The following is a 23,660-nucleotide window of genomic DNA, read 5'->3' as shown; positions in this document are numbered from 1 at the left end:
GCCAACCATTGGTGATCTTCAAAGTGCGCAGAGGGAAATAGCAGCGCTACTCTGCCGCTCAGGTGCCAGCCTGAGGAGATCTTCAGGCTGGCTGAGCTAGGCAAAACCCACTGTTGGTGCAGCAAAGTGGAGTGAAAGGGATGAAGTCTCAGTAATGGGACCTAAAAATGGTCAACCGGAAAGAAATTTGAGGGTGAGGGCGATGGGAGCTGGCTGGGGCCTCAGTGTGGTGTCCAGGAGAGGGATCTCAGCTCTAGATATTTATTTGAATGATTGTTTAGTAGTACTGGCCCTACCCAGAGGGTCTCCAAGATTTACATGGTTCAAATACTGAAAAAGGTAGGAGTTGAAAAAAGAAGTTACAAAATGTTTTCAGCAAAGTATAGGAAGATTAGTAAAGACAAGTGACAACAGTGGAGGAGGGCTGGGTTACGTGTGGGGAAACAGCTATATTATGAGGCTTTTTCTGAAAGTGGTGGAGGATGCCGTGCGTATGTGGAGAGGTAGGGCGTTCCATGCCCTGGGTGTCCATTAGGTAAATTCTTGTTTTTGTGTGCATACAAGTTTGCAGAGTGGAATGTGTAGAAGTTGGCTGGCTTGTCTGGGTTTGTGTGGGTTTATGGGTTTGTGTTTGTCATGAAGGTAAGATGGAGTTTTGAGGCGGATGGCTTGGAATACAATGCAGAGTCCTTTGAAGCCAATTCTCTGAATTATGGATAGCTAGGGTATCCAGGGTGATGTGTGAATGTTTGGGTAGGTGAAGGATGAGTCTGGCTGCTGCTTTTGTATGACTTGCAGGGGGGCAGGGGTGTTGTTGGGGAGGCCAGTGAGGAGAGCATTTCCATAGTCCAGCTTAAACAGAATCAGTGCTTTGAATGCGGTGGGGAAGTCGTCAGGAAGAAGGATGTGTCATATTATGCATAAGAGGTGTAGTTGTATATTGCATGTTTTAGTGACAGCGGCTATGTGGTGTGTGAAGGAAAGGTGGGGTTCAATGGTGAAGCCAAGGGATTTAACAGGTGTGGAGAGGAACATGTGTGGGTTGACCGTGGCAAGTTCTTGGATCCAGGGGATGAGGTTCGGGTTGTGCCTTGGGGGGCAGATGAGGAGGTATTCTGTTTTGGTGGAAGGGGTGAGTTTGAGGTGAGGAAGTGTGTGTCCATCCAGTTGGATATGGAGGAGAGACAGGTTTTAAAGGTGCGAGTTGTGAAGGGGATGACATTTTGAAGTTATTTGTGTCATCTGCATATTGGTCGAACTGTATGTTGTATTTGCTAGGGGTCTGTTCAAGTAATTCAACATAAAGGTTGAAGAGGAGTTGAGATAGGGTGGAGCCTTGTGGGACCCCATTCTTATTCAGGTGGGGCCTGATCGATAAGGGGGCATGGAGACAAAGTGTGACCTGTCAGTGAGAAAGGAGCTGAACCAGTCGAGTACGTTGCCAGAGAGATTTATCCTGTGGGCTAGGATGTCTAGTAGAATGGTGAGGTTGATGGTGACGAAGGCTGCAGAGAGGTCAAGGAGTACGAGTAGTGCGGCATGGTTTTGTCTCAGTGCTGTGTCCAGGCTGAAAGCCAAACTGGAAGGGATTGAGTAGGTTGTTTGTAACTACCCATCTGAAACACATCACCACAAAGTGATTCTGGTGAGATGTGTGTGATGAATCTGATGGCCTCATCACTGTTTTCCTGCGGTGACCTCCTCCCATGTGGCCAGGGGATGGCAGCTGCTACCTGATCCTGACCCTGGGGGCGGCTGTATAAGGGAGGATCACATGGGACGGGGGTGACAAACTCCTGGGAGATGCCCTTAGTCCATTGGGTGAGACGTGGTATCCACACTTTCCCCTTTCAGGCCGAGTTCACCATTTGTAATAATCTAATGGCCCATTGTGATATCTTCCCTCTTTCACCCATAGAGAATAGTAGAAAGCATTGGTCACATTCCAAAGGACAACTTTCAACTACCCGGCCCTGTAAAATTATAAAAGACACTTCTTCCAGCTCCACATACTCTTTTTCCAAACATTGACTTTAAAACCTATGGCAAACATTTATACCATATTTATAATAAAAAAATCACTACTGTTGCCACAACACTGGGGCGAAGAGGATAGGAGCAATGATGATCACATTCCACTGTCAGCCGTCTAATTCTTTCCCAAATCCTATTGGCCAGAGCCAGTGTAAAAAGGGAGAAAGATTCAGGAAGTGTGAGGCCCTTCTTGGAGGACCTAGCTGGAAGCATCCTGTGTTGCAGAGAGAAGGACCTTGAGTTGTTGTGTCAAAAGAAGGCAGGGGTGACCCTTGCACCCAACCTTGAAACCCTTGTGTATAGGCAATAAATAAAATATCATATCATATATCATATCATCATGACTGCCAGTGGGGAGCTGATGAGGACTGGGAAAGCCAAGGAGACCAGTCTTGTCCCTTCAAGAAGGGGAACCCCTGGGTATTAGCAGAGGACCAGAGCACAAGAGAAACTGGAAGATCCCTCATAGATGGGGAGACCAGGGAGAAGGTGTAGCCTTTCCTCACTGGATTGAGGGCCATTGGAGTTTATGGTGACAGTGGCAAGAGCAGCAGTGCAGGCTAGGATGGTACACTCCAGGCAGAAGCTCACAAATGTGAGACACACAGAAACGCTTAGCGGGACCAAAGAACGGACACCGCAGACGAGCAAGAAATGCTGTGGGGACGCGAGGAGCTGCGCAGAAGCTCCTTGGTGTCAGGCCACTCGTGGAACCCGGGTTTATCTGCCCAGAACAAGAGAGGAAGCTAGAGTGTGATCACGAAGCTGCACAGAACGCTGGGGAGACCTCTGCTGACTCCAGGGTGGAAAGCAAACAAAGAAGCTGTTCCACAAAGGCACGGGCAGACCGGTTAGTATACCCAAAGCAGCTGAGAAACCCCGGGGCATTCCGACACCGCGCCAGCCTGCATTCGATAAAGATCAGATTGTTAATGATGAAAAGAGCGTAAGAAGAATATTTGAATGCAGTGAAGACAAAGCAATGTTGCAATATCCAATACAAAGAGTGTATGAGACTGGTAATGTTGAAGCACAAGAAGAATATTTGAGCAGTCAAGACAAATAATTATCGCAATGCCCAATAAAAAGAATGTTTGTATGTGGACAAGATACAGTGCCAAGAGAAATCCCAACCCAATACAGGGGCATGAGATGCCAGAGTGGGGAAGAGGTTTGAGCAAGTGCTACCATAGGCAAATATACCAAATACCTCACGGTGTAAGCCATTTTTCTGTAACCAAGGACTGTGAATCAATTAAGATGGCTGCCAAGTACACCAGGCAATTTAAGCTATGTAATGTTCCTAGCAGGAGAGTAAACCAGGGGATCTGAAAGGAACCATAAAAGAAACCCTGGCAGGCGAGTATACCAGATGGATGAGATTGAATGAAGATTCCTGGCAGCAGATTACACCAATCTGCAGAGCGAAGGGAAACTTCACAGAAAGACTTGCAAAACTTGAAACCAGAACTTTGTGAGTTCAGTGAAGAAACAAAATGAACTGTTAATTAAAGTGGAACTATTGCCATCCTATTCAAGAAACCAGGGGAAAGGAACCACTCCCTGGATCCAAGGGTCTTTACCTTGGAGATCATTTTTGTTGGAGTCATTATTACATTTCAGGGTTCAAACACTTTCTGCCAACACCAAGAAAAAGACCTTTCCTTGCACCTGCTAATTTGTTTTAGTGTGATAGTCTGGATAGGATGTTTTGGACACAAGGATGGTTTTTCAGTTACCGACTTCCTGAAATAGACTGATCCTTAGTTTGGATCTATGTGGTAGGGAAATTCCTCTTCGAATAGGACCAGTTAAGTAGTTTCCTGACCCATTTTTGGTTTAATAAATGGCTTTACTTGAGAATATGAATACCTTGTGTCCGACCCATTTCTGACCCCTCACATATGGTAGGATAATAATGGGGCAGTAGTTTTCAGGGAGTGTGGATTCAAGACTTGTTTATTTGAAGGAGGATGTGGGGAGGGGAGATTTGTCCTGTTTTGAGTACAGCGGGATAATTCTAGGGGGGGGCGGGTTTTTGACCCCCCCCACAACTTCTGTGGCATGCCTTTTTGTTCCCCCCATCTTTTGGAGGGAGGGCAGGGGGGCCGCAATCATCAATTATGTAATTGGACAGTGCAAGCCCGGCTGGGGTGCACAGCAAGGCTTGCGCTGTCTCATTACATAATGCTGAGATGCCCGGCACCCGTGCTGCAACACATTCAGAGCCGGGATGCCCTCGATGGCTCAGTCCCTCACCCTGGCTGGTCTGACTCAAAGTCAGCAGCCAGGGTGCTGAACTGGGTGTTGCAGGGCCTGCCGCCTGTGCTGCCACGCTAGCAGCAACACTTCCAGGGGCCACGGCGCAGAGAATAGCTTTCGGCTTTATGTTTGTGCGACACACAGACAGGAACTAGAAAGCTCATTCAGCTTGCTGGTTTCTATCTAGAGGTGCTTGAGTGCGAAGAGGTTAGGTTGGTGTAACATGAGACGTAGCCCGGGCGGCATTTGAAAGCACAGCCGGGGTACTTAAAAAATAAAAATAAAAATATATATATAGAATTGTGTTTGTGTATGTTTGTTGGGGGGCTGGGCTGCGGGCTGAACCTAGTGAGGGCGTGTGTCACATTTGGACACAGTACACATTAAGGCCCCAATAACAAATGGTGCATTCTCTGTGGCAAGCCACAGCTCTGCAACGGCTCTAAAATTAGTCTTGCCACTTTTCAGATGCTACTAAAGCACCACCATCCTAATTTCAAAATGAAGTTGGTGGAAAGTGCGCCCTCCCCAAGTAGAGTTGAAAGAGTCAAGCTGAGAAACTCAGTGACCCAAAACTGTCGTACTCTGCAAATTCTGTGAAATTAATTTGAGTGCTATACGCCTTCCACACATGGTGAACCTTTGTTAAACAGTTTTTGCTCTAGGTGCGCAGAAGGAACCGTATGGGATTTTGTGTTAAAAGCAAACTTTTAGGAGCCATGTATAACTTTTCCCCCTGCTACCAAAAATAATCTTCACCAAACTGGCAAAAAGTATTTCGAGTTTTGCAGACACTTTCAGGACGGTTTGGTACAAATTAGTAAATAGGTGTCATGGTTCAGGTTACAGGCCACCAAAAACGACTTCACTTACCAAACTAAGCAGGGGAGTATCCAGCATTGTAAGAGTGGTGGGTTGGAGGGCGGTGAGCAACGAAATGCAGTTTGTGGAATTCCACATGGTCTCATTGGCGCCCCAAAACCGCCCACCCCTACCCTATCTACCTTTTTGGTAACATTAGTGGAAGATGGCATTTTAACACACAGCAACAAAAATAAAACTGCAGGATCATTCCAGATGCAGGAAACACATCTATTAGAGCTCTGTCCAAGCCCTCTGAGGCAAAATACATGCAAACCTCCTAATTATTATATGGATTGCACCAACAGAAGTGACTTCAAAGAAAAGTACATTGCAAGGCGCATCATCAGTCCTTGATACTTGGAGGCACCATGGAAGTGGCTTTAGAATAAGTTGCCATAAATAAGCCAAGTGACAAATAACTTTGTGGTGCAAAATACCTAAATTGCACTATTGTTATATGTGGAACAACTCTGTAGTCATTAGGCTTTTCCGTTATAATACCATGATACATTAAAATAAGCTTTGAAGTGAATCAGAGTCACTTGCAGAGCTGCAGATAAGGTACAATGTGATTAAATGATTTGGTCAGGATCACACAGTTGGTTAAATGGCGAAACGGGGATGTGTTCAATTTAAGCGACCGCGCACATCTTCCAGGTTTAGTTGATATAGATATTTATTAAGGTTTCACTTTACATTTCATCTGCTTAAATAATTATTTATATCAATGCCTTGGAAGCAAACCACATTACATAATAAACTAGCCTTTCATAGTCAACTAACCATACACTATATACATTGTCATAGAAATATGTTGAGCAATGGGAGTATGGCTTTAGTTTTATTCTCTCCATTCTGCATGCAAAGTCACAATAGCATCATGTAGATTAATGTGAGTCTAACAAATCCCCCTTGGGTTTTAAAGCCATAGTCATTATTTCATAAAGCATGCAACATTATGCACCGTTCTCACTTCTGATCACTCCCTCCCATTCACATTTCTAAAGGGACAAAAGTCCCTGCTAATAGTATCCCCCTCCCTCCCATCAGTGCCTAATGTCTCACATTGTAATGCTCTGTTGATACAGAACAACGCGAGGATCCTCTGCTGCCCCGTAGCTCCTTGGGACATTGTCCTGCCAGCGGGACACCTCTACCATTCGGAACGGGTAAGGTGTCCTGCTGCCAGGACAATGAGTGTGCTGAGCAGCAATTTCTCAGCACACATTGTCCGGCCAGCGGGACTCCTTTGCCGCTGGGCGCCCCTTTTGATGTGCCGAACGGGAGAGGTGTCCCAATGACTAATGGCCCGGTCTGGCTCTTAAAAGAGCCACGGGGGCAGCTTGCCCCCCCCCCGCCTCTCCTGCTTGGTAATCCACTGCTTGGAGCCATTTGAACACAGGAAAACATACCTTAATTTTAATCAGTCAGAATCTTGTAGAAAAAAATCTATCAGCAGCACGTACGCATGCAAGGTGCTGTGCAAAACCCAAGTTTGGAGATATATGGCATTTAAAAATGTACACCAAGTATTCTTGGTCACCCACTGCACTGCATTAACCGATGGCTTCTGCCTTTCAATGTAAGGAAAAATCAAGGGAAATGCTGACATTTCAGTGAATCTGTCCCTTTCGGCCACAGCTTTATTGTTCAGCTAGGTCAAGTCAACTTAGCCCAAAATTTCAGGGATCAGGGGGTGATGAAGTCTGTTCTGCTCAATGGACGTGGTGCCACTGTTTCCATGTGTTATTGTACATGTACACATAATGTTGTGTGCACACAGTGTATGTCAGTGGAGGTGCTGGTGCATTTATGTGTGAGAGTGAAGGCAAGCTTATGTGTGTTGACTTAATGCATTGTGTGTAAGTTCTATTGGAATTAAGTTTGTGAATGTTATGTTGTGTCACTGGGTGCATGGCATACTTATAACTGGAGGGACAGCCCTAAAGTCGGACAGGATATAGTGGGCTGAGAGATCAAAATGTGTATACATTGGGTGGTCCTGTCCTGTCTAGCCCTTCTGACCAAACCCCCATTATGGAGCACACCCTCAGCTTTTCAGAGGAACAAATAAATGACATTATTCATGGCCCTACCTTATTCAACATGGAGGGGGGCCAAGCTCACCTAGATTCCACAGCCACAGGCGAAGACCTTCTGAATCTAAAAAAGAAATGCTTCAGGACATAGGTTCACGGCCACTTCCTCCGGGAATATCTGAGAGTCAACATGGTGCCAGCAGGACTATTAATTAGAAATGAACCGGAATTATTTCTGGAGGACAAACTATACAAGACAGATGTCAGCAAAATCGCTACCAAGTGCAGCAGAGATCTCATGGCATTGACAATCACCACAGCCAAAATAATTCACACTCAAATGCTTATAGACCTCAAAACGGAAGAGACTAAATTCATCTCTGATGACACCATAGCAAATGCCAGAGAAAAACTGAAAGAAATTGATAAAACATTGGACACCTTTATGGCCTCCACTTTTAGAGAAAAAACACAAAAAACTAGCCAAAGATATAAAAAAACTTCAAACTGGAAGTAGTATATCCATATCTTTCTGACGACTACAAGGACAAAAAAGAAAAGGAAAGAACAGCAAGACAAGGAGGCCTCAATAGGATCTGACGAAAGGGGGTCTCATTCTCGGGAGCTTCAAGCTCCGATTCATTATCTGATGACCAATCCCAGTCTAGAGGAAGGAACCGAAACATGGGCCAGTTCCAACCACCTCCCCCAATGATGCCTTTTTTAGGGCAAGGGGGCCCCAGAGGAGGCTACTGGGGACCCCCACCAGCACCAATGCAAATGCCATTTTTCAGCTACCCTCAGTGGAACCGCCCCAGCAGGGGCAGGAGAGGCAACAGGAGACGTTAAACACCATTCCGATTTTCAATCTGTCAGGCTGCCCCCTCACACAAGATGGAACCGCATTACTAGCCAAAGGCCTATCAGATGTACCTACAAACAACACTGATTGGTTCAAAATTGACAGAGAATTTCAAAACTTTTTCCGTTCCATCCGGAGAAAGATTTACTTTATGGACCAAGACGACATTCATACCACAGAAGACACTGGTCTCAGACTTAAATCCAACTTAAATCCAAAAGACAATCAATTACCTTCCTCAATCCTCACCTTTGAAAAGTGCATCACATCAGAAATCAAGAAACTCCAAAAAACACAACACCAGAGACAAAACCTCACCAATGGAAAACGCCAAGCCCTGAAAACACTTGCCAATAATGATAATTTGGTTATAAAAGCAGCTGATAAAGGAGGAGGCATAGTAGTTCAGAACATGGAGCAATACAACACCATGGTGAAGGCACTTCTAGACGATGAAAACAATTACAAAAAACTGCAGAAAGACCCGACCAGCACTATCAAAGTCAAGATACAAGAAATTACCAAATTCGCATTGGAAAGAGACTGGATCTCGGAGAAAGAAGAGGCCTTCCTCAATACTACAGAGGGGAGAACCCCCACCTTTTACGCACTACCAAAGATCCATAATAACACCACCATGCCGCCATGGAGACCTATAGTGTCCGGCTGCGGCTCCATTCTGGAACCCTTTTGTCAATTTATAGACTACTTTCTTAAACCACTCTGCCAACAAACAGCCTCCTACCTTAAAGATACTATGATGACCATCACAGCCTTTGAATACCAACCTTTTGACAACACCAGGAAGCAACTAGTCAAGATGGACATCAAAAGTCTCTATACGAGCATTCCGCAAAACAAAGCTATTGAATGCATTAGGCATCACCTAACTCTACACATGACACAAAGGAGAGTGCCCATTAACTTAATCGTAGAACTGTTAGAACTAGCACTCACAAACAATTTCTTCAGGTTCAACAATTCATTCTATCTACAAATCTGTGGCACTGCCTGGGCGCAGCATTCGCCCCCAGTATGGCAATAATATACATGGCCGAATATGAACAAAGCTTCATCCTTAATGATAACAACCCATTCAAGGCTAACATTTACTCATGGCGAAGATACATAGATGATATCATCTTTATCTGGGAAGGAGAAAACAGCGAACTACAGAACTTCTTCACATGGATCAACGGAAGATCAGAAGATATACAATTCACCATGGAACACAACAACACAAGTATTCATTTTTTGGATCTCAAAATCAGTGCTGACAACAACCAGCTTAAATGTTCCATTTTCAAAAAAGAAATAGAAATACCATCCTCCATTACAATAGCCACCACCCCAGAAATCTACGCAACAATCTGCCTTACGGACAATTCCTCAGAATACGTAGGAACTGTACCAGTACAGAAGAATTTAAGTTTCACGCTAATCTTCTACAACAAAAATTGGCTACAAGGCGCTACCCCGGAAAATTGCTCAAAAACACCATGAAGAGGGCCCTCTACACACCCAGAGAAACGTTGCTAACTCCCAAAACGCATGACCCTAATAGAGAGAATATATTGCCCTGCATCTCTACGTTTGGAGCTAACACCTCGCAATTTAGACACATGATCAAAAAATACTGGCCCATTGTTCAACTCAGTCTTCCCGATGAACCACTGCCAAGGATGGCCCTGAAGAGGAACAAGAACCTGAAAGATCGATTGACCCATGCCAGGTCCCGACGCAAGCCCATAAGATCCACACTATGGAATATGCGGGAAATCAGAGGGCATTATCCATGTGGCACATGCCTGGCATGCAACCAGAAGAAAAAAATGAAATCCTTTCATATAGGAGACAAAGAATGGGAGCTCCGCCAATTCACCAATTGTAAAACTACCAACGTGATTTACCTTATTGAATGCACCTGCAAACTCAGATATGTAGGTCAAACATCCAGACGGGTACATAAAAGAGTAAATGATCACAAATCTAGGATCAGGTGTAAAATACACACTGCACCCCTGGTATCTCACTTCATGGAACTACAGCATCCCCATGACTCATTCAAATGGTGGGTGATTGACTGGGTCACAGGCATCACCAATTCTCTGAACTACAAAGAATCCTGGTGGATGTTTAAACTTAAAACCTTAACCACAGGTTTGAACGAGGCGGCCCCCATGGACTACCAAGCCACTACCTGATAGACGACTTGTCCCGCCTCTTTGCTCTCCCGTGCTCTCCTCCACACAGGAGCGTGCCTCCTGCCTGCCTTGGCAGATCGCACACACATGACCATTCAGCAGGACCAGTCCCGTATGCCCCTATGTGCCCAGTCTCAAGCACACAGCTCTGGCCAGTCATTCCAGCCGCCAGTCCCCTTGATCTTCCCATAGCCCTTCCACATGGCCTCCATGCACATCAAAAGGCATCGGCTGCACTATCCCACCCCATTTACTTACCTTTGGGACCGCAGTCCATTACTCGGATCCACCTCCAGCTTGGAGCGCATGCACTGCAGGCTCCAGCTGCCGCAGCCCTTCGGTTGCCATGGACGCCATCCCCAGGCGACCGTACTCGTATGCGCGAGGCAGTAACACCTTCCTGGTAGGCTCCGCGCATGCGCCCACTACACCACGCTGATCGCGCGCACATGCGCACACATAGATGCCTCCACAGCACCATCTCAGTACATCACGGACGTTCGCCAGACAATGAGCGCACGGCGATCTCGGACGAGCCGGCCACCAGCCTTTCCCTACTCAGGTGAGGATGTCTTGGCACCCTCACAGGGCATGGCGCAATACCCAGGTGCCATTTTTCTAGCACATACTGATGGTAATTTTTTTGCGACCTCAGTACACTGACTGTCGCCCCCCATTTTGTTGTACCCCTCTTCCACAGCGTTTGGAATTCTAAATCGATCCAGACACCCAGACACTCACGTGGATGCCAGCAAGTATTTGCACTGACTATATCTTCAGAATTCACTCTGAAAATCTGCACCCCTACCAACCTCTGGAAGCACAGGAGTTCCCACACAGCTTCCGGGGAAAGGTCAGTTGCTATACTGCCAGGGCCCACAGCCCTTCGCTATTTTCTTTTACCAGCACTTTTCCAGTGCCATTTTAACCTTCACCCCCACACACTGTGACCCTTATAGAAACACTTGGTACCCTTCTCTAAGTGGATCCCTCCTTTCCTTCTCTTCCCCATAGGGAGACCCAAACATATAAAGGCCCCAGAAGAAGATTGAGAATTACTATCAATCAAAACGTCGGTGTTCCCCGTGGCAAATTGTTTCAAGACCATAGTCAAGGAACACACTGAACTCGTTCTATTTGCTAACAGACGTCGGACCAGTCTCTCCCGGTCTTGGACCAGCCTCCGCTGGCCATTATTATTTCAACCACTTCAACACAGAAGTGACCATCATTTGTCTACATGACTGTATGAAAAGAATCAGATTTCAAATACAATATTCTACATCAGTGTAATTAAGAGGTTTTGTTTGGTATGAAGTAATATTGTACACACCTCCAGTTCATCCTTTACAAACATAAGGAGTTTCTGCACATTGTATATGCAGTTATGTGAAAAGTTGAATCTGAACACTGTTAACCTCTTCTTGTGTTTAAATACACAGCTCTAGACCAGTTTTTGACTCAATTATGTATTGTTAAAATCATGGTGCTCTACTGTGTTTTCTATGTTTTCCTCTTCACCTAAACATTTGATTCTAAGTGAATGCTTGTTTTAACAAAACCTATAAGAAAAAGCCACTTAAGAAATAAAAAAGGCTACCATAAAAAACAAACATTGCTAATGGTTGTTTTCTCACCTCATGATATGGATCTTTGTACCTTTACATGGGGCACCCAGGAAGGTTAAATCATTTACTGCTCTAAATCGCTTGCAGCATTAAATTTTGGGAGGACAGGACCACCCAATGTATACACACTGGGTGCATGGCAGGCCGGCTGAAGATGTGTCAGGCCCAACTGAATTTCAAATATAGGCCACCAGTCTTATGAAAGTTATAACAGAGCGTCAACTGAATTTCAAATATAGGCCACCAGTCTTATGAAAGTTATAACAGAGCGTCAGCAATGGATGGACTGTTGTGGTGTAGTAGTCTAGTGTTATCCCTCAGGGATTTAGGTTGTTTAACCTATGTACAAAATCACAGCAAAATTGACGTAGTCATTTTTGCTGCAAATACGTTTTTACCTCTGTACAAAAAACCAAACCCATGTCCCCGCAAACCACCAGTACACCCATAAACCCCCTTTACATACCTTTTCTCCCTCCGCCGCCTCTCCTGTACCCTGCAGCGTCAGATCCATCCATCTAACGCAGGTCGGATCTGACGCTGCAGGGTCAATTTTTCTTTTTTTTGGGGTCCCCTGCCACCAATGCTGTGGAAGTGGGGGATGCCCCACAACCACCAAAGCCAAAAATGGGGAGCGGGACACACCCCCGCAACCCTGGCTCCTCATGTTCAGTATCTTCGACTTCGTTGAACTAATGGTGGTGACCGAATTCAGTCAAATCTACCATTCAAGCAAATTTTAACAAACAATTTGGCCGAAACGATACCTAAGAACCACCAGCTGCCCTCCCTCCACCCCACGCCTGTCCCCCCAACATTCTCAGCAAAGTTACTCCACTGACCATGTGAGAAAGGAGTTGATTTTGAGCCAGTAAAGAGCGAAGGTGGTGGTGCAATTGGATGCAGCTTGAGGTAGGTAGGTAGGCGTCATCCAGAAAGCGTGCAGGTTTTGTTTTGGCAGTGAGGGTGTTGAGGGTGTTGGTAGGGTGAAAAGTGTCCCATGTGTTGGAATATTTGAGTGTTGGGAGTGGTAGAGCTGAGGGCTGTCCTGATTTTGTGTATTTTGGAGTTGAAGTAGTTCATGAACGAGTTGGATTATTACGTGGATGGGGGTGCGGAAGGTGTGGATGGTGGTTTAAAGAGGGACTTGACAATGTTGAATAGTTTCCGGGTACGATTGGAGTGCTTGGAAGTAATGGGTGGATTTGGCATTGCATATGGCAGTTTTCTATTTGTTGCAGCAGTGTCTGAGGGGTGTCTTGGTTGAGAGGCATGAATTCTTTTACCAGGCTATTTCTAGGTGTCCGACATCCAGCTTGGTAGGGAGGAGGGAACTGTTGAGCCATGGTTTGTGGTGGTTGCTGTTGTGGGTTTTTTGTAATTTGAGGGGTGCAATTTTGACGAGTGCCTGTGTGATGACAGTGTTGTATTGGTGGAGTAGGATGGAAGGATGTGCGTGTGGTGAGTGGCATGTGTGGTGCTAAAATAAACAAACAACTATGAAAGTCACACATTTTAAACATACATGCACATTTGCTATCAATTGGAAACCAACACAAAGCCAACAGAAAAACAATGAAGCTATTTTCATTGCTTAATATCAACAATGATTTCCTACGTTGGAATATACAACCGAAAGACCATACCTCTGGGCTTAGGGGGGCAACATTTCCTTAACGTGAAGCTCACATTGTCTGTTCTGAGTATTTGACCTTTTAAGTGATCCATTAATTCTCGTAATGATATGAAATACTTGTCTGTGCCATGCAGACAATATCCCCATTTGTTCACTTCAATCTGGAAGTTCTTGTAATGTTTTACATATTTTGATGCATCCTGAAAATGAAATAAAGAATAAAGACAAAAATGAATGTCATAAGCACTGTGATTTGTGGACAAAGCAATCCATTAGAGCCGTCAAATATTCAAACATACCGCCCCTCTACCATGCCATATCTTGTCAACATAGCACCTGTGTTACACTGTATTTCATGGCAGACAATTTCATTTGTTTCATGGAGATTTCTTATGAGCCACTTTGTGGGTAACTTCACCACAAAAGTCCCAGTTGTATGGACTGCTGACTTCAGTCGTTATCAGCTCCTACCGACTACCTTTCTCAAAGAATGAGATCACTTACTTCTAAATGGTTGCAGTACCAGGGGTCTGCATTAGCCCATTAATCCAAACCTCTTTGTAAATCATTTCAGTCACAAGCCCCTGTTATGTACACCAAATCCACTTTAATAGAGTACTAGCATGTTGCAGTAAACATTCTGTAATCTACTTTGTGGCGAGGGGCTTCTTCATTCACCATTAAAAAAAAGGTTGACCATCTACTGGTTCAATTCCAGGGAATGTTCTTTCAGGTTCACAGTAGAACGAGAAATTGATATGCTATTGGTTGGGTACCTTCACAAGTATTCCTGTGTTGTAGAAATATCACTAATTTCCAAAGATGCCAAAGGTTTTGGAACCAGATACTTGGACAATTATTTCAGAGGAAATCTACTAAAAACATATCCACCAGCATGAGAACGGGTGCTGCAAGTGCCGTTAAACTAGTACAAAAACAAAGATGCCTGCAAAAGGATGTAACCTGCAAAGACAGTGATGCAGCAATACTCTGTCTGAACACACGGACATTTATGACATACTACCTTCTACAAGGACAACAGGCTTTAAGGTATTTGATCTAGATATCTTGCGACCATCCCTGCAGCGCTTATGCCTCAATTAAGGAGCTGTGGACCCCTTCCTCCTTGGGGATCCAATTTACACCATTGCATTTACAGACCAAAGAGTCTCTAGGTTGGGTGCTACTTCTATAACTCTTTCTTGAACACACCTAAATAACAATAAAATGGCATCCCATTATATCTATGTCATCAACGTAGGAGCAATATCTCCATTGGAGCCAGGTAAACCTGAATACTTGGATATGTACTGTGCACGAAAGATTCCAAATGTCAATTTTCTGAGATTCCCCCGTGACCACCTCTTAAAATACAAGTTGGGGATTTATATAGCAATAGTTTCGGGTTTAGCTATTTCCCTTTTCTAAGAAAACAAGATCCATCTTGGATTTACTGAAGAAAAATCAGTAACTTTCAAAGCCAACAAACACGATGGTGAATACAGCACAAATCATAATTGCACAATGAACACACGATACCTTTATCACCACATTTGGAGTACTAATCACATTACCTAGCTATAATAGAGACCATGTCGAACTGTTAATGTTCTCCATTGAGCTCTTCAACATGGTGGTTGGTGACCTTATGTATTTACACAATTCCTCTAATAATAAGGTCAGTTGAAGAAGCTATAGAGTTTTCTCCAAGTCATAGCACATCGCCATCTGAGCAGGACAAAGAGAAAGCTTGTTAAAGGATTTATTTTCCCAGCCTAAAATATTTCCTGTTTATCAAGATGTACTCAGGATTTGCATTTCAGAGTCACAATTGGTTCTCACAAGGCCCAGGTCCATGTCGAAGGATAATCCCATTAAGGGAAAAAAGAAGCATGTTAAACGTAAAGGAAAATCATTCAAATTCTGGTAAATGGGGTGGCTATACTCGACAACCCAATGGCTCTGCTGTTTTACTAGAACAAACTAAAAAGCAGAAACCTCTCACATTTGCAACACCATGGAAGCCTAATAGGATCTAGAGATCACATATCCATTGTCAACGTATTTCCTGAGGGACATAAAGGCTGGCGACACAATCATGATCCACCAGAATGGTTACTGAACACCAGTTCTGGAAGCAAAGTACAAATTAGGGGCCTGCTTGATGTGAGCAGTTGTTATACCCTGCAAAACTTGAAATTCAAAAGTTTAAATGCTAAAAGGAAACTATTCCGGCTTTACAGTGGACTGCTTGATTATTCATTGTTCAAGAGACTATTCAGAAGTTTAAATGCTGCACGCATTGTGCTTTCATTGTAAGTAAGTAAAATTGTTCTTTATACTGCACCTGCTGCAACCATAGTGGGCTAGCCATGCTTAGGTAGCTTGAGTACATGGGAAATGAGTCAAATGCCAGGGATATCCAGTCTAGAATCAGTGGTAGAAGGAAAGGTGTGGAATAAGTGTTAACTGTAAAACATGAAGTTTGAGGCAGGTACACTAGGTAGAACATACAGATAAGAGAGGCAGTGTACATATAAGCATGGGTGTATGCTCCAAGGGGTGTTGAGGAAAGGAAGAATACTATGTGATAACAGTATTCTTGATGTTTTAGGCAGTTCTTTGCACTTCTGCATTTCCGCATTTTGTCAAGTAGTACTCGTAGGGGCATCTATGGTTGAGTGATGGGCCCAGCATGTGGTTGATCAGTGCTGAGGGATATGGTAGCTCGAGCTATGGGGAGTACATTTACATAAACCATGATCCCTTAGGTGCAAGTCCTGGGGTTGCTGGTGCGGAGGCCGGCTTACACAGCTTTGTCAAGAATGGACTGAAGAGCAAGTAATGGGATATGCAGACAGTGTAGGATGCTACAGTGGTTGTGTGGCAGCGCGAAAGCAAATGGTCTCTATGATTCCAAGTACTGTTTTTAGCACCACTGTATGTGTTGGAGAGCCTGTCCCAGGGTATTTCCCCTTTGTTTGGTAGTCCTTTTTTATATATTCATTTTGACTAAGCTAATTCTTGGTCACAGTTTCAATATTTTCTATACAAGTGGCATTCTCTGAATTGGTATAACCACAGAGCTGGCTTTTGATGGTTGTGCAAGTACACCTGGCTTGGCCACTTAGAAAATTAGGTGCATGATTAGAAGGGGTTACGTCTGAGTGTATTATTCTAGCAGAACAAACAACTCTCTTGTAGAGGTAAATGTAGTATGGACACTCCAGAAAGAAGAGGGACCATACATTTCCAACATTTCAAAACATTGCGGTAGGATAATCCTATCAACAGTACAATGTTGACAAACCATTTGTTACAAATGCATTAGGATAGGGTGCAGATTATTTAAAAGAAAATCCAAGCTGCATAGGATCAGCACAACACACAGGGTACACTCCCGGCTACTACACTAGGCAGTCTCTACTTGGGAGACACTCTTGTGGCTACCGCACAATCATACCTACAATCCATGCAAGAAACTGCCACTTGTGTTCCAGAACGTACTCTCGTCCCTATGGTTCCTCCACTTCTTCATGGCCCAAACTACTCCAGATATCAGACGATGAAGACTGCACTAAGAAAAGGCCTCCTCCCCATCATCATAGAATCACTAAGATCTACATGCAAAATGCTGCCGCAGCTACCAATTTAAGCAATGCCTGGGCCCCCTTGTGCAAGGTAATCGTACCAGTCAATTTGCATGCTGCCTCCTCTGCCATTACAACTATACCTACTGTCACCCGTGTTGCCACGTCTTGTACTAGATTTGCCTCCATTAATGTGCATGCTGATGTTAAAGTGCCTAGTGAAATGATTTCACCTGCTTCTATTCATGGTGCCAACCCTTGTAATGTAGTAACAATATCAACTGCTGCTTACACTACCTCTTCCTGCTATGCAATTACCCAAACTATGGCTCAAACCCTTGATGCTAGGCCATGCAAGATAATTGTACCTACTGTTACGCCTGCATACACGCCAGGTCAGGATATTATTCCTGTCCCTACCAAGGCCTCTTCCACCAGTGACAGAACCTGATCCAACCCTGCAAACACTGCCACCAGCAACAAGGCCCCATGCCTAAAGTCAGCAGAGTGACCACAGCTTGTCTTAAGGCCACACCTTAAGTCACCAATTCTGCCCCAATTGGTACTGCAACCACACCGGATACTGCCAACATTACCACTACTTGTGCTACAGACGGCCTTACAACTCCTAGCTCCATTCAAGGAGACAGGCAGATAATTACCTCACTTCAGTGTAGTTCCAGGTGAGTTCAAAGGTTTCCCATAGGAACTGACAAAGTCAGTAGCTACAGGCACGGTTATTGGGAAAAGAAAAGTATGTACCAGTTCTACCCCAGAGGTAGGAAGAAGGCAGCAACTGACACCAGAATGCACCCAAAGAGACCCTCTTGAAGAGCTCCAGTACCAGGTTGGAGTCCCAGCAGCCCCACAAAGAGCTACAGCCAAGTAGGATTCAAGCCGATAGATGTCTACTGCAAATCGTGGTTGAAGGGGCCCTGAAAATACCTTTGACCTCATACAACGGAGATCCCTTAGGGTACGTATCACGAAAAACCCACCAACTCAGGGCTCAGAGTTGAGTGATCATGCTTATGGATCCCAGGAAAAGTCATTGTAGGAAGGCTAAAATAACCAAGTGAGAACAGCTCTTGTTTTACAGATGTGTTTTCCAGGATCCGGTCACCCAAGGATTTGAAACCCAGACAACTGATGATGCAAAAATACAAGGAGGATCGGCCTGCTCAAGAGCAGGACCCACCAACCATAAATGAATGCAATAGAGAAGAAGGCTCCTAGAAGATGGAGGAATCTGGCAAAGCAGAATCTGACTCGATGGACAATGGACAAAGAGGGTGGGCCAATCATTAGAAAATGATCTCAAAATGAAGACGACGAGGAGGAGGCGCAAAGGAACAGGAGAGGTAGGGTACTGTGTCCTCCTAGGTGACAGCAGTTCCCAATAACCAAGGCAGACATCCAAGGCAGTAAATAGGAATAGGAAATAGGAAAGCGGTGGGAAACAGTCCAGAGACGATACCAGTAGGGAAGTTCCAGTGGTACTTACTCAGGACTCCAAATACAGCAGAATTTAGAAAGATTCAAGCTCTCCCCTGAATAAAACTATACACGCATGGGCTCACCCAAGCCTGCCCTCCAATCACACATAAGCAAAACTATAAAAAAGGTTTTGGTGGCCAACTATACACGCATGGGCTCACCCAAGCCTGCCCTCCAATCACACATAAGCAAAACTATAAAAAAGGTTTTGGTGGCCAGCCGATTAGATTGTCCCCAAAACCTCTGGTGCGCCCACACAGAATGTGAAATTGCCCGTCTACGACTAGGGGTTGGTGTAAACCAGTCCAAATCACAATAGATGTTGCAGGCATTTGCATGGAGTGCTCCAGTGTGTGCACAATGGCAATTTCAGATGTTCCCTTGGTTTTGTAAGACAAATGAATGGCTCAAAAAGAAAATTGCAGACAGCAGGACCTCAAAACATATGAGCATCCACAGCAAGGAAACCGTAGTTGAAAACATCGATCCAGCCAAGAAAGAAATACAGAGGACACTTAAAGGCCCACATACTGAATGACCTTTATACTTTCATTTGATCACCAAGAGGCATAGTCCAAGGGAAGTGATTGATTGATGGACTTGAGCACAGTGGATTTGCTCCAATCTGATTTCTTTGAAAAACCCTCATCCATATACCTAGCCCAACCTAACCTCTGGGGCGTCATAAAATACATTTCTTTGTCCCCATTTCTTATGTCCTGAGATGTCTGTTGATCCTACAGATGTGACAGTCATCAGGGATTTCAAGATGATTTATCTGCATTACCAACATTACCTGGGCCTGTACTACTGAAGTGTATACCACTATATTTACTTAAGGATCTTAGGAGATATGCCAACGTTACTTCTTGTGCTAGCATTCAATACTACTGTACATCCCTTTGTTCTCTACCTAACCCTTAGGGCCTAATTCGCATATCCTACTACGAGTGACTTCTCCCTCCTAGACGGGACCCCCTCATAAGCGGACTGCAACAGCCACGTACTAGGCCATTTTGTCACTAGCCCTCCACATGCCCTACTCACATAAGTCAATATCAACTATGGCTCGAACACCACCACCCCAAAATTGCGACATACCACCCACTAATTTCCTACCTACGCTACAACTCACCAATCCCTTAACGAAGCTGGGGAATGGGACTATAGCTATAGTTAAACTTGATAAAGAGACTACTCCTGAAACTGATTGCCCACTCACTCATATGCATTGGATTATGCAAAACGCCAGCCGACCCACCCCTAACCAACCATGCCCAGTGTACATCAGAAACACCAGACTTTGATATCGATTGCCCAAGCCCACGCTCTTAAAAAGACCCAGACCTAACTAACCAAGCATAAATCTACCTACGAAAACAGGTCAAACCTTACCACACAACCTATTTTGTCTAATTCTGATCTAAATGATCATGGGACTCTTACAGCCATTGGGAACAGCTCACCTACAAACTCACCTTTGGCCGCTAAAACTCCTAAAACTCCTACAACCTTACCTAAAATTCTCAAACATACCCATCAAAGGCACACTTAACGCCAGATCGCTTGTTGCCCATGCTCTGGATGTTGCCGACCTTATTCTCTCCAACAATCTGGATTTCTTGGCAGTCACAGAGACATGGCTTCACGCTGCAGCAGGACATGCCCTCTCTCTGGCTATACCTGACAACTGCACCATCCTCAGGACAGACCGAGAAAATGCAAGAGGTGGAGAAGTAGCCATCATTGCAAACTACCTTCTTTCCATCAAACTTCCCCTTACTGCCTACCGCACCATAACAACACACCTCATTTACAGACCCCCGGGCCCCACAACTTCCTTCGAGGATGACATCACACACCTCCTGACACAGAACAGAAAACCAAATTTCCAAATTATGCTGCTAGGCGATCGAACCGTAGGTCTCAATGACAAAGACGATACTGCCCTCGCCTTAACCAACACCCTAACTGAACTTGGCTTCTCACATAGGATTAACAACCCCACACACTAAAGGTAGAACAATAGACTGGCTGGCTGATCTCAATTGTGACACGAAGATCTCTCCAACACGCCATGCGCTTGGTCGGACCATTATGTCATCTGCTTCTCTATCCAGGATAAACCTCTCGCAAACAATGCCCTGAGTCAAGTATCACCAGCAGCTAAGAGGGGCAAACATACATAACACCACCGCCGAGAAGCTACTGCCACTATTGCTGCCTATTCCCAACAACACTAACTCGCACAGCTCTGACCCATCTGTCTTGGTTGAGCTGTATAATCACACCATTCTAGAAGCCGTAGATAAAGTAGCCCCACTCAAAGTGCGCAAAGCGAAACTGCAGGCACATCTAAATACGTGGTACACTACTAGTCTCAAAACCTTGCGTAGTGAAAAGAGCAGCCGAAATGCACTGGAAAAGAAACCCAACGGACTCGAAGAAAAATTCTCCACTGCCTCCAATAACTACAAAACAGCCAAACTTCAGTCTAAAAGCTTTACTTATAATGAAAGAATTCTGAATGCCAACTCTAGCACCAAAGAACTGTTGGCCATCCTCCACTTGCGCACTCGGGGTACAAAGTCAACAGCAAATGATTAAATTCTGGGAAATGGTTGTACACCCAATCAGGGTAAATATATTCACCTTCTCATTACTCATTGTGCACAACGGATCAATTTGGGAGAGCACAGGCATGAACTGCAAGGTATGATTCTAAAACACCGCGAATATTCTTGACCTGCCAAAGAAGCATAATTTCCTGTTTATCGTGACATGATTTGTCATGTCTCTCTTGCATTTTCTAACTTGAAGATGTATTTCCTGAAGCGCCAAGATCTCATCCTATGACCCAATCAATGTTAAGGATCAAAATCTTGAGCATAGTGTAAAAGGCTACCAAATAACAGCACACAAGGGTCTCAGGTTTAGGCCTGTAACTTATTAATCCGTGAGCATGCAATGATGCCTTCCTAGTATAGTTACTATATCTGGCTATTACAGTTATTAATATAGACAATTGAACAAATGATTTGACCTCTTAGTTCCTTCGGTAAGAAAACTCCTAATCAATTCAATTTCTGCTCACTCCTACAAGGTGACTTACTCTGTGATATAGGATGTTAGCAATCTGGTGGCCATTTTGACAACTACCTTCCATTCCCATGGATTACTTTGAAATAAACTATGCGGACCATCTTATTGAAATGACTTATGTTGTTTCTGCATCGCAACCCTACACATGTTCCCTGATAAATAAGGTAGAGAACTTAAAACCATACATCCTCAAAGGTCATTATCCTACCAGCAAACACTCTGTGCCTCTCTTCTCATATCCCATGCTTATAAAGGGTGGTGCACAATCTCTTTGTGAGATGCAGTCTGAGGGTTTGCATTCACCAAACTAAGATATTCAGTTATGTACCTTGTAAGATTGCTATTTGAGGGAGAAATGTATTTTGAAGAAGCGGTTTCAAGTCTGTTTTTCACTGGATTGGATCCTGTTTCAGATCTTGATTTGGCTTTTAATTAATGACCAGGCAAGTTGTGTACCACCCTCTGTTGTGAGAGCTACAGCCACTGGCCAGAATGGTGGGGGGGGGGTGGGCTAGCAAAGCCCAACCCCTCTTAAAGGTGGGTAAAATTACACCACATATATCTCTAGAAAATACACCACACTTAGATACTGAAAAATATACACTTCATTAAGTCATGCATATAATTCTAACAGGTCAAATAAATATGTAAGTATAATACATAGTATCAAAAAGATACCCATACATTTTAAAAACAGAAATAGCCTTTAAGGACTCTCCTTAACCCACTGCCTATAGGTTGGTCCATTACCACAGATTTGCACCCAACATAAATTTACAGGGGGCGGGGAGTACAGAGAACAAGGAAGCCACACAACCTAACAAGCGGGTAAACCCTCTTTTGGCCTGCACAATTAGGTGCAGTGCACTAAAGACACAACCCACCCCTGTTATATGTGGAAAGCCCTAGACCTGGTAGTCAGTACCAAAAACATATACTTGTATAAGGGATGGGCGGAAATGGGAAGACAACATTTTATCCAACAGGAGAGAAATTCTCAAAATCCCTGAGGCCTCCACCAACATGTCGAATGAATTTGGACCCTGTATGGCATAGAAATTTAAGTTACTCACTGTAGTGACTAGAGTACTCATAGTCACTAGTCACCTTTCCTCTATTCTTGTGGGGGTCCCCCAACATGGGGACGGTACTGGAACCTTTGGCACTGAAAAATGGAGCTTCTCCCTTTAAATTTAGGCAAGCACGCATGGGCGTGGCCCCTCAAAGCCCTGCACTCCGGCGCCTCACCTCATTCCCTTTTTTAACAAATCAGACGATTTAATGCCTGGCTATACTGAATACTTAATCCCCTGACATACAAGCGTGGGAATGTGGGTGAGACGTATGGAGGAAAGGCGACTAAGGACTATGATTACTCTAGTCACTACAGTGCGTAACTTTAATTACTCATCCGTCCCGTGCCATTTCCTCCATCCTTGTGGGTGATTCCACCAAACAAGACCATAGTGTGGAGCAGTGACAACCTGCCTCATTGCTAAAACATAGCAAAAAGGTTCTTCAGCACCGCCTGACCGAACTCTGCATCTCGCCTGGTGCTGGTATCCAGGGAATAGTGCTTACAGAATGCCGGAGTGGCCCAAGTAGGTGCACTACTGATGACATCCCCGGGAGCATGTCTCTGAAACGCGATGGCCATGGCCTTAGCTCTGACCGCATGGCCATGAATGCCATCAGGAACCGGTTTGCCCATTGCTGTATACGCCTCCGAAATTGCCTGGACCATCCACCGAGCGATAGAAGTTTTGGAATCATGGGTGCTGGGAGACGTGCCACCAAACGTGCCAAACAATGCCTCAGACTTCCTGAAAGATTTTGTTCGAGAGAGGTAGAACCTGAGGACCCTCTTGAGGTCAAAGGAATGCAAAGCCCTTTCAGCATCCGACTGCGGGTTGGGGAAAACACTGGCAGACAGATCTCCTGA

The 23,660-nt window shown here is 44.6% G+C and overlaps 1 protein-coding gene across 3 annotated transcripts in view; it reads right to left on the bottom strand.

Annotated features, from left to right (window-relative positions):
- The window catches only part of JAK1 (Janus kinase 1), a 1,055,078-nt gene that overhangs the window by 537,193 nt on the left and 494,225 nt on the right, over nucleotides 1-23,660 (bottom strand). For all 3 annotated transcript variants that reach the window (XM_069641985.1, XM_069641984.1, XM_069641986.1), the window contains one exon: nucleotides 13,540-13,729. In XM_069641985.1, coding sequence (XP_069498086.1) covers nucleotides 13,540-13,729 — 190 coding nt within the window. The remainder of the gene's footprint in view (nucleotides 1-13,539; nucleotides 13,730-23,660) is intronic.

This window comes from Ambystoma mexicanum, chromosome 1q (genome assembly GCF_040938575.1).
Source record: "Ambystoma mexicanum isolate Mex_15411 chromosome 1q, UKY_AmexF1_1, whole genome shotgun sequence".
In the NCBI taxonomy this organism is placed as follows: Eukaryota; Metazoa; Chordata; class Amphibia; order Caudata; family Ambystomatidae; genus Ambystoma; species Ambystoma mexicanum.
The sequence above is the reverse complement of the archived record's forward strand: the minus strand, read 5'-3'. Positions and strand labels throughout refer to the sequence as shown.